The 15,734-nt window shown below is 36.0% G+C and overlaps 2 protein-coding genes across 2 annotated transcripts; both read right to left on the bottom strand.

The window, feature by feature from the left end:
* Positions 1-111: 111 nt before the first annotated feature.
* On the bottom strand, positions 112-9,346 carry LOC101251316 (PHD finger protein ALFIN-LIKE 1). Its single transcript, XM_004246712.5, has 5 exons — positions 8,365-9,346; positions 8,254-8,286; positions 7,588-7,810; positions 848-971; positions 112-642 (listed from the first exon to the last, which is right to left on the bottom strand). Exons 1-5 carry the CDS (start codon positions 8,456-8,458, stop codon positions 391-393), a joined length of 726 nt encoding a protein of 241 aa, XP_004246760.1. The 5' UTR covers positions 8,459-9,346; the 3' UTR covers positions 112-390.
* A 170-nt stretch (positions 9,347-9,516) lies between these two features.
* Positions 9,517-15,081, bottom strand: LOC101251613 (uncharacterized). The gene is made up of 3 exons (XM_004246713.5): positions 14,641-15,081; positions 13,947-14,368; positions 9,517-10,314 (listed from the first exon to the last, which is right to left on the bottom strand). The coding sequence occupies exons 1-3, from the start codon at positions 14,803-14,805 to the stop codon at positions 9,879-9,881; spliced, it is 1,023 nt and encodes a 340-aa protein (XP_004246761.1). The 5' UTR covers positions 14,806-15,081; the 3' UTR covers positions 9,517-9,878.
* Positions 15,082-15,734: the final 653 nt, after the last annotated feature.

The following is a 15,734-nucleotide window of genomic DNA, read 5'->3' as shown; positions in this document are numbered from 1 at the left end:
AAAATAAGGCATATCTATAAGCCAGCTTTTCAGTTTTTGGTTTATACTGTTGGCTTAAATCCAAATATCATACCATAGTAACCAACCAGATATGGAAGTTGTACCTGTATATCAACATAACTATGTATTTCATTGACAAATAACTGTGAACAATTTAACATGATCAAGGAAGTAGAGTAAATTAACAGACTTTCTATATAGGTATTGGGATTGTGTTAAATACTGAAGATGGATGAAGGAAATAAGAGAAACTTCATCTTCTTTTTGAGCATATATAGGTAAAGAAAAGATTACAATAGCATGTCCATTACAGGTGTAATATTTGCTGTACTATTCTGTTAATGGCCAGAAATAGAATTATGGCTGCTCTTTCTCTGATTCATGAGAGGACTACTGTCTGCTTCGCTTCAAGGTACAAGACGGGCATTTGTATTGCTTTATACTCTCAGCTTTAGCAGGTGTTATCTTCACACACTTGCCATGGTACCACTTCTCACAGATGTCGCAGCCAATCCAAAATTCATCAGCACTGTAATTCCCACCACAGCTTCCACAGAGTGTTTCACCGTGTTCTTCTTCATCCTCCAGATAACTTTCATCTTCCAGCTTCGGGGTGCTTTTCACCTGACCATCACTAGATCTCTGCGTAAAATGGGGAAATTTTGACTTTAGTAATGAAGGAGAGAGTTAGCAAGCACATTAAATAATAGATCATGACATACTGAGGAGAAGCTAAATAGAAGTATCATGGTGTTACTGGTATTTCGCACTAATACTAAGGGGACGTACCAACTAAGGAACAACAAATTAAAGGGAAGATAACATAATAGCTTTCATGTTCTCATACCTTTATGCTACTACCACGTGATCTGCTCCCACTGTCTGCACTGGGCTTATCTTTTATTGGTTTTCTTTCAGTCACAACTTCAAAGACAGTTGGCACCTCGTTGATCAAGCTGAATAGACGCTTCCTGTACAATAAGTATGGAAACTCAGACTAACAAGAACTTCCTCGCAGAAAAGTTACACCACAAAGTAGAGACTTCCCAGGCGAAAGTTATAAAGAACCAAATCAGAAAGTTGTCTAGAAATAGCAATTAGCAAGTAGAGTGACACTAAATTGTTGTTCTTTTCATCTCTTGCAAGCTCCACACATCCACCACAAAGGAAGATGGTGGAGTGGTGGAAGAGGTGAATAAGAATTAATAAAAGCTGCCACTAGTAGGGAACAGTACCTCCTTAACTGGGCATCTGGGCCCTACGTGGTAAGAATATGGATAAGTGCGGCTAGTGTGTTCCGGATACCAAATGATTATATCTAAAAAGATGCTGCCGCTGAATTTTGAATCTAATGCAATGACCAAGAAAAGAAGAATCACACAAATACTATGAGAAGTATAAACTATGAGATCTCTAGGAAAGAGAGCGACATGGCAAACATGTGTTACCATCCTTAACATTCTCTCTCTCTCTCTCTCTCTCTCTCTCTATATATATATATATATATAGAGAGAGAGAGAGAGAGGGAGAGATCACACCTCCTTGGGGCGCGACCCCTCCCCGGACCTTGCGTGAACACCAGATACTTCATGCACCTGGCTGCCCCCCTTTTTTAATCCACAAATGCACATTCATCACTACTAGAGATGCAATCTATCATTAGGAAGAGAGAAGTGTCTCAAGGCTAGTTATTAGCACCAGTGGCTGTCCTTTAAAGAAAGTGGAACTGGAACCAGAAGAAATATCAAACCAGAAAACATAACATATATCCTACATGTAAATAAAGGTAATGTGGTGGCTAGATAAATGAATAGACTATTCCGAATTTCTTTGCATGTTTAAGTTGCATAACTGTAGAGGTTCCTCCACTTCAGATGTCCCAACATCCAAAGAAGCAAGATACAACTTTAAATAGAATGATCAACCCTCCAGAAATCCCGGGGCAAGCGATTGAAGAGTAAGATGGATGTCTTAGCAAACAAAATTCAAAACTGGCAATACACCACACCACACATGCACAACAGAAATAGTTTCTCAATGAAACCTAACACTTGAAGACAAATATAATAAAGCTAAGTTAAGTTGGTGAATGATCTATGGACTCGCAGAAGATTAAGGAAACAAAAAAGAAAAGAAGCATCTTTGTGTACTTAATAGATGGAGAGTTACAAAGATGGACTCCAGAACTCGTGTAACTGACTCTAAAAGGGTGGTACACAGACATGGAGTTACATGTAATCAAAAAATATGTTATAACTTCAATACTCGACAAGCATGACAAAAATAAACAACCAACAGAATGCATCCCCTCTGCCCCATCAGAAATAATCTTCAACCATACAGACTCAAGAAGAACTCATCTTTTGGACTAACAAAATTTGTCACATTTCAAGATTGAATGAAGTGCAAGCTGCAGAATTTCAACCTGATAACACAGAGCAACCATTTATTTGCTTGAACCAAGCACTGTCACCACCTAATGACAGTCTTAACAATACATAACGATCAATACTCCTGATATTTTCAACTTAGTGACCAACAACAGAAAAGACACCTGACAGAAATGTGGACAAAACAAGGCTGGGATCTTATCTTCAGAATGATGCTCAATGACTGGGAGTTACATAGGGCGACTGAATTTTACGGTACTTCGGAAAATATTGGTGGTTTACAGGAGGGGGCTATAAATTCTGGTGGAATGGGCATAGTAGTGGTTCATACAATGTGAGTTCAGCCTATGAAGTATTGAATCAAACCAATCAACAGGTTGAGAATTGGCCTCGGAAGCACAACTGGAAGACAAAGATACCACGTAGCTTGCTTTGTTTGTTTTCAACAAAAGAGGCTAGTCTTAACTCTTACCTGGGAAAATTTGAAGAAAAGAGGTATCTCTCTCTATCCCACAATGTTATTTATGTGGTGAAACAGCAGAGACAACATCTTTTTCTTCATTGCAAGTTAACAGAACAACTGTAGAGAATCTTCATTAATCTTAGAGGCATCACTTGGAGATATCTGATGTATTACTTAGTTGGGAGGAAGCAGGAGTTTAGGAAAATGATAGTGAAAGATGGATAACTGTCCCAGCTAACATTTGGTGGACAGTCTAGAAAGAGAGAAATACCAAATGTTTTGAAGATCTGAGCAATTTTGTGCAAAAGATCAAATTGAACTGCATTATGCTCTTGTCTTTTTGGTGTACAGTTCTACCCAGGAGAAACTGTAGAAATTCTCAATATGCTAGATTCCATTTAGATGGTCAGAATAGCTTCAGTTTCTTAGAGACATGTTTTGTAAAATATGGCTTCAGTACAACATATACATTGTTTTGTTCATTTACATAGATACATACACACAAGTTACCAGTTTCAAGAAACAAAACGCATAGCTATCCAACAGGAAATCCTCATTTCTCAGAAGAAGAAAAGCCTATTTTCTCCATAGCTAAAAACAGAAGAAGCAAACATGAGCAACGAATAGTTCGAGATTTTGCAACATTCATGTGATTTTTTTCCATTAATTTTACTGATTTTTTTTGGCTGCAGCCATTACTTGTTCAAATTGTTGTTAATCGGTAATTCTTCTGCCAGCAAATACAGTCTTCTTCTCAGATTCGCCAATGACGACAGTTACATTAGCACCATCAGAGCTGATTCCAAAATGAGGACCGGAGCAGGATGAAAAGACAATCAAGCTGTATATATGGGATACTGCGGGCAGGAGGGTTCGGGACTATAACAAGCAGTTACTATCGGGGAGCACATGGGATCATACTGAGATTACATAAATTGATTAGAACTTCCTCTGGCCATAAATTTTAGAAAAATAGTAGTTTGGATTAATCACCTTCCTAGCCTCGCATTTTGTCTGCATCTTTTTGTTATTTGCGTATTGCTTATGATACTTTTTCTTGCATCTGGTATCACTGAGAAACCTGGCTTGTTTATTCTAAAATTTTGATTGAATTAATTTGCTCAGTTAGCCTTTTTTAAGTTAGGTGTATTGAATTAATTTGTACAGACTGTGTTTTAATTAGATTGCTTAATTGATGTATATTTTTGTTTTTTACTTGTTAGTTGCACTGTTTTTCCTTTAATTCTAGACTCTGCGGTTGTTTTGGTGTCAATTTTGGTGAACTCCTGATTATTTTTCATTCTTGTTTCCTGCCAGTTAGTTGCACTGTTTTCCTTTTTCTGGACTCCTTCGATTGTTGTAGTGTCAATTTAGGGGAACCCTTGATTATTTCACTTGAGTATTGTTATAGCCTGTGTTAGTGTAGTCGGGGTTTGAAGGAAGTTTAAGGTCATATCCTTGATTGAGGATGGGTGTGAGGGGTAGGGGTGGGTAAGGGTACCAAAGGGTGCTTCTAGGTTGAGAGTTGGATCTTGGAACATAGGGACATCAACAGGAAGACCATAAGAGTTGGTGAAGATTCTTAAGGAAAGGAAGATCATTGTAGCTTGTCCAGGAAATCATATGGGCAGGAACCAAGGATAGGGATGTAGACGGATTTAAGTTGTGGTACTTAGGAAGCTCGAGCATTAGCAATAGCGTAGGCATCTTAGTAGATAGGAAACTCAGGGAACAAGTGGTAAAGGTTAGGAGGGTGACTAATAAGATGATGGTTATTAAGATAGCTTTGGGAAGGATAAATTTACATTATTAGTGCATAAGTTCCTCAGGCGGTTGAACAAGGAGGTCAAAATACACTTCTGGGAGGAGTCGGACGAGGTTGTGAGAGGTATCCCGTAGACTGAAACTACTATTAGGAGAAGATTTTAAAGGTCACATAGGGATCACTTTAAGAGGATATGACAATGTGCATGGCAGTCTCGGCTTTGGGACAGAAATGAAGGAGGAGTTTTACTTTTAGAATTCGCAAAACCTTTTGAGTTGGTGACATATCGTAGTTCAGTAGTCAAGATAGATAAATTACTTGCTCGTAGGATGTGTGATAGAGGTTTATCCAAGGACTACAAGGTTATCCAGAACGAGAATCTTACAACCCAACATAAGCTAGTGGTAATGGATTTAGATATCAAGTGGAAGAAGAAGAAGAAAAGGGCTATATATAACCAGACAAGGATTAAATAGGGAGGCTGACAAAGGTGAAAGCCTAGGAGATCAGAAAAAAGTTGGTGGCTATAGGGGCTTGGGGGAGTAGCGGGGCTGCAAATAGTATGCGGACCAGGATGGCTCAGGGAAGCAATTAGACTAGATATTAAGGGTTAAGGGGTAGCTAAGGCGGGCATAAAGGGATTGTTGGTGGAATAGAGAGGTGCAAGGAAATGTGAAAGCCGAGAAGGTTGCTTATACGATATTAGTGGAAAGCTTAGATAAGGAAGAATAGGGAGAGGTATAAGACGGCGAAGAAGGAAGCGAAACTAGCCATCACAACGGCTAAAACAACATCTTTTGAGCACTTGTATGAAGAGCTCGAGAGCAAATGTGGGAGTAGAAAGAAGTATAGGCTCGCAAAGGTGAGGATAGGAAGAATCGTAGTTTGGACCAAAAGTGCATCAAGGATGATTATGGCAAAGTGTTAAGAGAAGAGGACAACATTAGATAGAGACGAAAAAAGGTATTTCAATCCTAGGGATTCTAGTAATGTAGGTGGATAAGGCTAAAGAGGTTGACAGGGATATTTGTAAGATGAGGAGAGGAAAAGCGATTAGGCCAGACGCGATCCCAGTGGATTTTTGGAATAACAGCAAAACAAGTTTGGAGTGGTTGACTGGTTATTTATTGTCATAATTAAGACGGTTAAGAGGCCAAAAGAATGGAATGGGAGTACAATGGTTTCATTGTACAAGAATAAGAGAATTGCAACAACTACATGGGTATCAAGCTACTAAGTCATAATATGTAAGTCTGAGAGAGGGTGGTCGAGATAAGGATGAGGGCAGGGGTGGCCCAAGGGGTGTCACTGGACACGGATTTGTCCAAAAATATGTCATATATATATAAGACAGAAAAGAGAAAATACGTCTAGTATACAGTGTTTAATTTGACATAAAGTGGCATACAGCTCAGTTGCTTACGTGCGTCAATTGCTATGTGATGGCCGTGAATTCGAACCTGGACAGCCTTGCTTTTCTTATTTCTTGTTTTTCTTTATTTCTGTTCTTCCTTTGCCCTTTTTTTTTTTTTTTGATATTTTATATAAAAATAAATATGTAGCTTTTCTTTTTCTTTTTTTTATGTTCTTTCTTAGCTATAAATTTTTTATTTTTTTGATATTTTAGATAAAAATAAATATGTAGCACTATTATATTTAATGAGATAATTTTCAAAACAAAAATTTATCCAGAAAAAGTTTCAAATTTTTTTTAATTACTTTTTGGTACAGACATAATAGTATATGTGAGCTGTGATATATATATATATATACACACTTAAAAGGTGACACCGCTTGCAAAAAATCTTGTGTACGCCATTGGAGGAGGGGTGAGTCTATCTCCAAGAACCCACACCGATTCATGCTGGGGTGATCAACTATAGAAGTCAGTTATCTTGTACAGAGATTGTTGGAGCAATATAGGGATAGAAAGAGAGACTTAGACATGCTTATTGACATGGAAAAGATAAATGATATAGTCCCTGGGGAGTTCCTTTAGAGATGTTTGGAGTTTAAAGGTGTACCTGTGACTTATATTAGGGCAATTAAGGGCATGTACAATGCTGCCAAGATACAAGTTAGAATAGTGAGAGGTGACTGACAACACTTCCTGATCATGACGGGATTGCACCACAGGGAAGCCCTTCTCCCGCTCCTATTTGCCTTAGAGATGGACGAATGGACACGACATATTCATGGAGATGTGTCGTGGTGTATGTTATTCACAAATGCCATAGTATTGATTGACAAGACGTGTGGTGCAGTTCATGATAGGCTGGATATTTGGAAATAGGCCCAAGAGTCTAAGGGTTTTAGGTTAAGCAGGACTAAAGCAGAGTATCTGGAGTGCAAGTTTAGTAACATAATTCATCAAGCAGAGGAGGGTGTGAAGATAGATGCAAAAGTCATACCCAAGAGAGGAAGTTTCAAGTATTTTTGGGCCAATAATTCAAAGAAAAGGGGAGATTGATGATGATGTTGCACATCATCTTGGAACGGGGTGGGTGAAATGGAGGCTTGCCACCGAGGTAATGTGCAATAAGAAGTGTTCTCAAGGATTAAGGGTAAGTTCACTAGAGTGATGGATAGACCAACTTTGTTGTAAGGGGAAGTAGAACAAATTCAAGATAATTAATTACACAACACTTACAATGGCTATTCAGGACATTGAAATTGTGTTGTTCAACATCTAGAATGTTCAAACATAGCCACTTAACAACTTCACAACAAAGAAAAAGTTATCCCCTTTTTCTATGAGACATCAAAATCAAGCAGGAAGTTCGGAACTACATACACGAAGGGACAGAGATGGCCATAGTAAAAAAAATACTCAGCATAGACTCTATCGATATTTTGAAAATATCGATGAGCTACACGAAAAACATTGGAGAGACATCCCACATTTTCTTAAAGTAAATCCAATACTATATATGTTGATTTATCTTACTAAATAACAAACAAAAGATTACCTTTCATTTCGATTAAGACGAGCTCCAAAATAGAAAGCCACAGAAAGCAACCAACAATCACTGTGAACAGCAACCAGGGAAAGCCAATCTCTACGATTCATTCCATCCCTAGCAAAATTTATCCCAAGTGCTGGCTCTGGCAGCTCAGGTGGAACTTCCTCCGCAGGAAGGTTGACTTCCCAAGTTTCATTTGGATGTCCATAAAGACACAAATTTTCCTTCTCTAAACCCAAGTAGTGACACATTTTAACAGGAAGAAAAGGCTAATATCAAGACAAGTCACAACAGGTCTAGTAAAACTTTCTTGAAAACTAAAATATCACAGCAAGTTGAAAAAATATATTTTCTTCGTTTTTGCTAAGAAACTTTATAGAATATTAGAAAAAATATGATTTTTCCAAGAGAACCAATTATTTTTCAAGTGTCTGGTCAATCAAGCAAATTCAACCAAATTCTTAGAAAAAAAAATCTGAAATATTTCAAAAATTCACTTTGTACTTTGTGAATTCAAGCAAGCTCATTGATTTAGCATCAAATAGCATATCAATTTTTCACCTTCAAAGCTAAAAATATAATTTTTTAAAAAATGAGGACCTTTTTGAATGCAAATAAAAGCAAGAATCCACGATCTACAAAAACCCAGAAAGTAAATTAAACTAAAATTACCTGGATCACAGAGATTATAAAATTCATCCACATCTGAGAAAACACAACACAATTAGTAACCAAATTGAAAAAAACTTATAACATTAAAAAGTATGCATGAAAATGAAGTACCATCAGTTAAAGCACGAAGTATCCCAACACGACGAGCACTGTAATCTTTGAAGATCTCTTCTACACTTCGAGGACTTGAAGAAATTGAGGCCATTTTTGTACCTCAACAACAATTTATTCTGAGATCTAACAGGAAAAATTACTGGCAACTGATATAATAATTTTTGAAAAATAAAAAGGCAAATGAGATAGCTTATAATTGTGGGAGTAGGACTTTTTTTAATTATAATACTAGATAGATTCTTATAATTTGATTTTTTTTCTTTTATTTTTTTCTTCTATAAAGTAAAAAAATCTTGCTTGTTTGGTCAAAAGTCAAAACTTCTAAAAGATTGAAAACATTTATTTTTCAGAAAATAAATTATTTATTATATTTTAAGAATACAGGTGTTAGGTTAATTTATTGGTGAAAAAAATAAGTATATTTAAGTAATGTACTAACAACCGCAATTAATTGATGCTAATAACTTAATTGTCATTAAAAATATATTTCAACAGCAATTAGCAAATTTTGTAAATGTCCCTTAAAGTCCTTAACAACATTGAATTCAATGACAAGTAGCTAATACTGATAAAGGATTAAACCCTCTTTTTTAATGTGTATGTTCATTCCCGCTAAAAGTTATTTTTGTTGTAATAACCTCCGATTTGTCGCATGACATAGCAAGTTGTCTTAAACTCTTGTAGGAGCGTCTAAATAAAAAGTCGAGATAAATATTGAAAACACTAAACTTAACAAGAATTTAGGAGTGTATTTCACTCGCGTTACAAAATTGAAGATGTACTTAAATTTAGTTAGTCAAGTAAATGAATGTTTTCAAAGTTGACTGATGATGAAACTAATAATTTTTGCCTAGTTTATGATTGTTTTCTATATTATATAAATTGAAGATACATGAGCAATAAAATAAAAAGAAATTACCAATATAGGAAACAACTTCAACAGTTTGTTGTATCAATGAGACAAACACCACAATACTCAACCATTTCCAGTTCTGGTTGTTTATATGGACAAGAGAAAACAGCTAACCTTTTTCTGAAGCACAAAACTGGTGAAACCTAAGGAATACTGAGACAATTTTCAAATTGAATATAATCTTTAGATGTGGTGGTTCCTAGATATCAAAACCAAACAAGTATAATCTGTCAAGCTTAGTAAACACCAGTTACCAACTGGCTTATGCTTCAATAATCAGTGTATAATATAGCAGGAAAAAGAGAGGTATGCCATAGGGCCTACACTCTGTAAGCCCGCACGGGCACACCCACATCTAGTATTGACACAAGAGGAGAGAGGTGGATCCAATTGTACTCTATGCCACACAAAACAATGGAAATAGAGATTCCACGGGATGTTTGGTTTAGAAGGCAAGTGATATTGAAATAACAGACTTAAATGTTGCAGAAGAAATAAATAAATAAACGAAGTGCAGATTTCTTTGCATGATGAAGACGAGACGGGGTGAAGCTTATGTAGCATTTGATGGAAAACTATAGGAGCTAATGTCCACTCATCATGTCAAGTACCGCTTTATGCCAGCTTTCTGCTCAGAAGTAAGCTTGCTGGGGAACTTGATGTTAAACTTTACTCTCAAGTTGCCTTTTCTGCTAGGTTCCTTCGGAATGGGCATACCTTCTCCTTTGATAACTTCTTCATAATTTGGACTAATGATGGAATTAATTGGTACAGTTAGATTCCGGCCATCAAGGGTTGTTATTTGTGCAGTGTATCCAGTAAGAGCCTCTACCAAGGGGATTTTCTGGGTGACAACGAGGTCATTTCCATCTCTCTTGAAGACGCTATGCGGCTTCTCATCAATTATAAAGACAAGGTCTGATGGAATTATGCCTCGTTGCTCGTTTCCTTTCTCTGGAAATGTTATTTTAGTCCCCTTCTTCCATCCTGGTTTGATATCAATCGTTAGAATTTCCTCTGTTGTACTGGGTCTCCTGTAGTAACAACATTGTGAACGGGATTAGAAACTTCTACTAGTAAACAATCGGAAATATTATTAAAGGAAATTGAAAAAATACAACACAACATTCTAAAACATCAAGTGCTTCACCAGCAGGAATCCAAGGACCTGTTGCTTCTTCCAAAAGTAGCAGAAAGCACTTGCAATTTGAGAAACAAAAAACTTCACAGTGATTGGGTTGAAAAAGAGAGAGAAACAAAAGAAAATTGACATGAATCGACACACTCATAAAAACACATATAGGAGAAATGCCTGTGGCACACAGTTCGAAACTCGGCGATAATGAGGCTGCTTCTATATCCTCCTACCCACCCAACTACCAGGTTTTGTTTGCTTCAGAGTTTGAACGAATGACTGGTATTATTTCACTGAAGTAGTCATCTGCATACCCAAAAATGTGCTAACTTCAAATCCCAGCAAAATTAGCAACTTAACATTAGGCTCCACTTTAAGAGACAATCTATATGTATCCTCTTTACATCATCAAAGAAAATCACAATATATACACACATAAGATTTTCCAATCCAAAGAAAAGTGATGAGTTTATATTTTCTTCCGAAATTAAATTCCATTTAAGAACTTCCCAATTCCCTACAACTAATTCCCTTCTAGAGGAAAAGCCAAAGACAAAATGGTTACGTAATAGAGGGACTACGGAATTACCCTGATAGTAAAATTCACACCAAGCAGTCACTTAAAACTTTCAACCATCCAAATAAAAGAATACAAAAACCATTCAAAAATAATAATAAAAAGATGAAAGTGTCTGTAAGAACTACCATGAGACTTCTTTACCCCATTATTCTACTTTTCCTCTCTTCTTTTACTTTTTTCTTCTATGAACCCTTGAAATTTTATATAATAATAAATGAAATAGGTGAACATGTTGTGCTTTCCCTGTGCATATGGGAAAAATATCCACGGATGCCTTCCAAAAGAGAAACAAAGGATGAAAAACAGGGACTCTTGAAACCAAACAAGGCTTGAAACAAAATGAGAAATAGCACCATAAATATGTAAGTGTTTTTGTGTCAAACAGACATCACAGGAGGACCCACACTTTCCTGTCTTGATTTACCATCATCTTTCAAAATGTAACGTATATTTCTTAACATTCAGAACAAGCAAGGACCTAATTGCTTAAGAAAAGGAAAGGGAAGACGTACTTATCAAAAGAAAGAGGGTAAAGCCAAACATGAGCCAGGAGGGGCAACAAGCAAATGGAGCACAAAACAAAAAGTTGTATTAGAATAACCAATATGAGCAACCAACTTGTTAACTATTGGGCACATCCTCTGTAACTTTTCTAGGGTAAAATACAATCTCAGAAAGTTTAATCACCATGCTGTCAACCATTCATACAGTAACTTCTTTTTTTTTATAAAGTTAAAAGTCATTCATACAGTAACTTCTAATCACAGCTTGCAGGTAATAACTAAATTAAGTGGCACCAATAAATACTCAAATCTTTTTTTTAACCAATAAATACTTAAACCACAAGTGTCCTTTCCTAAAATGATGTTTTATATATGTGCTTCACATTAGTTATCAGTGTCATCCTCATTTTGGTGAGACAGATTGATTAACTCATCCACCTTCTGGAACACACAGTGAGGTTACTTAATGCCACTGGCGGTACCAAATTACGATACTGTAGACCATTTTACTGAGAAATGCAAACACTAAAGGATCATGTATTTTTTTCATAAAGTCATTCCAATTCTTAGATCACAGTTTCTCTTTTTTCCTTTATGCTAGTTTATAGCTTATTGTCAGGCCTGAAAAACGGGTTGGTGCATCAACATGAGAACTTGCCCTTTCTCAGCATCAATAATGCAGAAAACGGAACAGGAAAATGAGCATATGATGAATTTGTAGAAGCAGAACAACAAACTCTTTTGATAGAGCTTCAACACTTAAAGTCTAAAATGATCTTATTTCAGAACTTGTGAGTCTTTTGCATTGTCTAGAATCTAGATCATAATCACTCCATTGGAGGAGGTTAAAGAATACATTATGACCATGGTTCAGGTTATAATATGGATTTGATAACAAATCTAAGGTCATCATCTTTGTATGATACGAATTTCTAGTTCACACTAAGTTGTTGGGTGCGGGTGTCTGCTAAGGGTGCAGATCTAGAGGTTGGATCCTTCAGGATCAAATTTTAAGATTGGGATACTGATCCAGGTACAAATAAGAAGTGGAGATACGGCTAAAAATAATTCAAACATTTAAAAATACAGTTATATGTCTAAATTATGAGACATCATGCGGAAAGCTTACAGAAAGTGGTAGTCCCTCTAGTTCATAACAAGTGAATTGTTATAAGTTTTTTCATAATTCAAATTAAGTGAAAATTATTCAAAGTTCAAGAACATTGATGAGATTTCTTTTCATATTTTACCCTTCATTTAATGGGATTCTTAGCTACTTTATATTTTCTTGATGACTAGTTTGGAAATAATTAAAAAGGTAATAGTGGAAAATAGCCTTTAATTTATGTCCACAAATATTTTTCTTTAGGGTGTGCATACCCCAACAATTCACTCAATATGGACTAGAGGAGTAATATAAGAAAATGACTGACATTCTATATATATAAACTTTATTTTCTTCAATTTCACCTCAAGCTTTTGTTTTGATTACCGAAAATCTCATTATATCTCTTCCAAATTTCTCCATTGATTTTGGTCAAAGCACCCAAAAATCGATGGACCAAATTCAATAAAGATCCACACCCATGTCGTGCTGACACGAGTGCGGCATCAAAAGTCCAAGCAACTTAGCTTCTAGAAACATGTAATGATATTAAAAGCAGCGCAAAAAATTTCTAAGGTACTTGATTTTAAGAGCAACTAAAACATGGGCTTTAATTTTAAAAAAAAAACGCAAATAAAAAAAATGATTTTTTAATTTTAATTTTCTTTTAAATGGTAAAAGAGACCATATACAAGGGTATACCAAAAGGTAAAGAATCTACACAATATGATTCTCTACAAACTCTACCCAATCTATACAACAAGGGACTTCCTGATTACACCAAAAGAGAATAAGGAAACCTAGACTGGAGACTACTTCTCAACTGAGAGAAGCTCGATTCTACTCCTTCAAAAGCTCTCTTATGCATTAAATAGCATTCACTCAGATCATCCCATTGTAAAAACAAAAATGATAAATACAAAGCTATTGCCACCACATATAAATTTGACATTTATATGAATCAATCAACTATGCCTCAATCAGATTAGTTAGGATTGTACTGTATAAATCTTTCTTTTCAAGTTAAGTCTGCACATAAATGAATTCTATTACAAATTTTAACTTAAAAATCAACAACCATTAATGTGACCATCTCCAAAAGATATGCCTCAATCATGAGCATATCCATAAGATATGCCTAAATCCTTTAATATCTACTCTATTCAGGTTATTTTATCCCAATGCGCATTATTTTTCCTTCATAGAGGTTCTCTAAGTCACATTTTATCCCTTCACAAACACTAGTCTAACTCCTGACAAAGACCAACTTAAAACTTTTTATTCAAGAAAAAATGGGGAAAATGTGAGATTTTTATCACTGAGGGCATACTCTGAGAACTCACCCAGTAGCATCAGTAACTTCTCTGGATATCTTCATCTTCTTGGTGGTTCCCTTGTATAGATCCTCCAAACTACAAGGAAGTGCCCGCTCTATAGGAGCGGCCTTTCGTGGAGCATTACCAGATGCACCTTCGCCAGCAGCATTCCTGAATGAAGTGAAAATATCTTCCCCAAACATACCTCTACTGAAACTTGGACCACCAGCCCGTCCACCCATATCTCCCATCCCACCATACGGGGTGGAAAACCCAAAGAATTCGGAGAATATATCATCAGCACTACGGGGGTTGAATCGAAACGACCCATGACCACCCCCATCTGAAGGGCCAGAAAATCCACCGGCACCTGGAGGTGGCACCTGCCCTTTCAACCCCTCTTCTCCGTATTGATCATACACTACTCTCTTCTGTGGATCACTCAAAACCTGCAATAAACACTCAAAATTTTTCAGAATTAACTATAAAACTTGTGGAAAATGAAAATAAATCGAACCCCGTGAAAATTAAGGTGTCCTATTACATCTCAAAACTAAGAGATCTATGTTCAAAATTAACAACACATTACGGAAATTGATCAGAACTTGAAAATTAGAATAATCGGTTATGCAAATTTATGCTTTTTTCTTCTGAGAATTAACAACAAATTGATAATCGGAAAAAATAAATCAAAACCGTGAAGTTTGAGAAGTGTAATTACATCGTAGGCTTCAGAGATTTGTTTGAATTTGGCTTCAGCTTCTTTCTTGTTGTTAGGGTTCTTATCAGGATGCCATTTCATAGCGAGTTTTCGATAGGCTTTTTTGAGGTCATCATCTTTGGCATTTCGGTCCACCTGAAGAACCTTGTAATAGTCCACACCCATACTTCTCTTCTTCCTTCCTCCGACAACAATTTCAAGATTTTCTCTTACTTTATCTCTCTCTCTCCGACGAGGCACCGGACGGAGCTTTTGCTTTCACTCTGGATGAGTAACGGGAAATTAATCCAGTTGGGAGTTTCTAGTATTGGGCCAACCGATCACCGGTAAAATTCACAAATAGGACACATTTTTGTTTGGGTAATTGGAAAAATACAACTTTTCTTTGGAATATAATTCTTTGGTAATAACTCTTTAATAGATACATTTTTTCTTTTATTTAACTTATAAACCTTTTAATTTTTAGTGTCAAAGTTATATGAAATGGAGGCTCGTATTCAAAGTTTTCATGCGATTAGAAGGTATTCTCGAACTCTTAAAGAGAAAATTAATAAAGTTGTGGTTAAATCGATTATGTTGTATAGAGCAGAGTTCTTGCCAGTCAAGAACTTTCACGTTCAGAAAAATGAAAATTGAAAAGATGAGGATATTTGATATGGATATGTGATACGTATTAGAAGAGATAAGATTAAGAATGAAGATATCTGAGACAAGATAAGAATGGTCTTGACAGAGCATAAAATGCACAAATCAGATTGAGATGGTTCAAACATGTGCAGAAAAGATACACAAATACCACATTTGAAGATATGAGAGATTGACTGTGGAATGTTTCAGGGGAGGTAATATTGTTGAGAGGTGATTAGACAAGATATAACTCAATTTTTTAGCTTACATGACTTTAGATAAGAGTAAAGTGAGTAAACCATTAAATAGATAGTTGAATGTCGTGTCTTATTCTTCTACACTATTAGTTTTAGTATTAGTCTTGTAGTTATGTGTCCTTCGAGTTTGGTTATTATATGTGCCTTCTTTTACGTTTTAATTATCGTTTTATCTTGCTATGACAGTGTTTACATTTCGATTATCGTTTT

The sequence above is a fragment of the Solanum lycopersicum genome, chromosome 9 (genome assembly GCF_036512215.1).
Source record: "Solanum lycopersicum chromosome 9, SLM_r2.1".
In the NCBI taxonomy this organism is placed as follows: Eukaryota; Viridiplantae; Streptophyta; class Magnoliopsida; order Solanales; family Solanaceae; genus Solanum; species Solanum lycopersicum.
Note: the sequence above shows the minus strand (reverse complement) of the source record. Positions and strands in the feature narration are given on the sequence as shown.